At 37.8% G+C, this 2,077-nt stretch overlaps 1 protein-coding gene across 3 annotated transcripts in view; it reads left to right on the top strand.

Moving 5' to 3' along the window:
• LOC108629755 (inward rectifier potassium channel 2) overlaps positions 1–2,077 on the top strand; it is a 37,456-nt gene that overhangs the window by 19,375 nt on the left and 16,004 nt on the right. For all 3 annotated transcript variants that reach the window (XM_018032607.2, XM_026817568.1, XM_018032608.2), the window contains 3 exons: positions 159–380; positions 1,080–1,315; positions 1,547–1,833. In XM_018032607.2, coding sequence (XP_017888096.1) covers positions 159–380; positions 1,080–1,315; positions 1,547–1,833 — 745 coding nt within the window. The remainder of the gene's footprint in view (positions 1–158; positions 381–1,079; positions 1,316–1,546; positions 1,834–2,077) is intronic.

The raw sequence follows: 2,077 nt of genomic DNA, 5'->3' as shown, positions 1-2,077 counted from the left end.
ATACATCCTTAAGCGCATACATAAAATTGGCTACTTTCCTGATTTAATTGTGATATTATTCTCTGATAATATTTATAATACTAAATTCTTCTTCTAATTCTACTTCTAATTCTAATTCTTCTGATAATATTTATAATACTAAATTTAATTGATTGCAGGTGTGATAGAATCCACTGGCATGACGACTCAAGCTAGGAGCTCCTATCTACCGTCTGAGATTCTATGGGGCCACAGATTCGAGCATATAATCACGTTTAAGAAAGAGACTGGGGAGTACGAAGTGAATTATACGCTTTTTAATAATACCTACGAGGTCGATACGCCGTTATGTTCGGCGGCAGACCTGGACAAGATTCGAACTATGCAACGTGCTAAAGGAGGTACGAATTTTGTTCGATCCTTCATCATTTATATAACAACAGAAATAAATAATTTCAAATTTCTTGTTGAACAATCTGATTTTACTCAACTTTGGGAAGAACGTGTAATCAATTTCTATAATTAAGGCATTCGAGTCGAGCCTCATTGCTTCCGATGGTACCAGAATGCTTTATGTGTAAAATTGAAGTATACGCGGCCAAGTATGTCCGAAAGGAAAATTATAAGTAAATTACGAAATGAAATTATGATCGGCGTGGTCGTGAACGCGTTAACTGAATGACAAGGAAAGTTCGAAGCCCTTTGAGGCAGCAACTACCATAATAAAAAGTGAACTCTATTTGATTGACGTTCGCCTGCTAGGTGAAATGTAATTGACCCCGATTAACTCGAATCAAGTTTATCGAATCTGTCACGACACAGGCTGCCATCCTTCTATTACAATGTACCGCAATTTCCATACTACAATTCATTTAATCGATAATTAACAATATTTCTCATGAGTCAATGATTCGGATCAGTGCTGATTAATTATATTCTATTAGTAGTAGCAATCGTTTATTTCATACTTCTCGGTCTTGATAATACGTTTACAATATACTTGTATGCATTCTATATGCAATTATTGTCTCTACATATTATAATTTTTAATTTGAAAGTCTATGTTATAATTTTTAATTTGAGTCTTGTGATGATTACAGAACGTATGAGCAATAGTGGCTTTGCACACTACCGCGACACGTCCAGCAGTTCGTTGACCACCGGATCTGGTTCGAGCCTGGCATCGTCGACGGGTGGCCTGCACATGAACGTGCCGATGACGCCGCTGACTCCGATACCAGTAATGATCACTAGCCCCGACGGCTCTTTGAGACGCGAGAGCATGCAGAGTGTGCAAACAGAACCGAGACCCCCGATGTTTTACACGCAGAACGAGGTATTTTATGATTCGAAAAATAAAGGAGAATTACGTAATTTGGTGAAACGAACTCAAATAAAACAAATAAATCAATTAATAAGAGTAATTATATGAAATAACTGATTCTTTTTTTACAACATGAAAATAAAATATAAAACAGTGTCATAATATATACGAAAGTTCTAAACTAGTTTATTCCTCGATAATGAAATAATATAATAAACCTACTGTGTAAAAACTCCTCCACAGTTGTCGGACAGCGATCACCACTCCGTAGGTCCTACGTTAGACGAGCAGAGGAAGCAAGAGGATTACAACCGCGTGTTGGGAGATATAAACGCAGAGTTAAGGAAAAATCGAGCGCCTAGCAAGGAGGACAGAAGGGTGCATAGGGAGGCGTCCAAGTGTACCCTAGATTCGAGGAAAAGCGAGTCCATGGGCACGATGAAGAGGTCCAGCTCGAGGACGATGTTAGATCAAGTTCCTGTTATTAATCCACCGCCGAGGACACCCTCGCGGCAGCATTTAGAAGCCAGGTAAGCAATTGCATAAACACATAGACAGAACTTGCTACGAGTCAATCTGAATTCAATTGTTCTCCGATTGCCTATTGATGCTGATTCACTTGAGAAACTGTATTGTCTATTCATATCTAGGGTAATTGTGGATATTACTGCGGAGTAGAGATATAGTTAACCTTTGAAGCTATTGATTTAAATTGCAAATAAATAAAAGCTTTCAGTTTTTTGTTTTAATGACTGCTCAAGGATTACTTTATAA

This window comes from Ceratina calcarata, unplaced genomic scaffold (assembly GCF_001652005.2).
Source record: "Ceratina calcarata isolate Rehan_Ccalc_2016 unplaced genomic scaffold, ASM165200v1 scaffold586.2, whole genome shotgun sequence".
Taxonomy (NCBI): Eukaryota; Metazoa; Arthropoda; class Insecta; order Hymenoptera; family Apidae; genus Ceratina; species Ceratina calcarata.
This window is presented reverse-complemented; position numbering and strand designations above follow the sequence as displayed.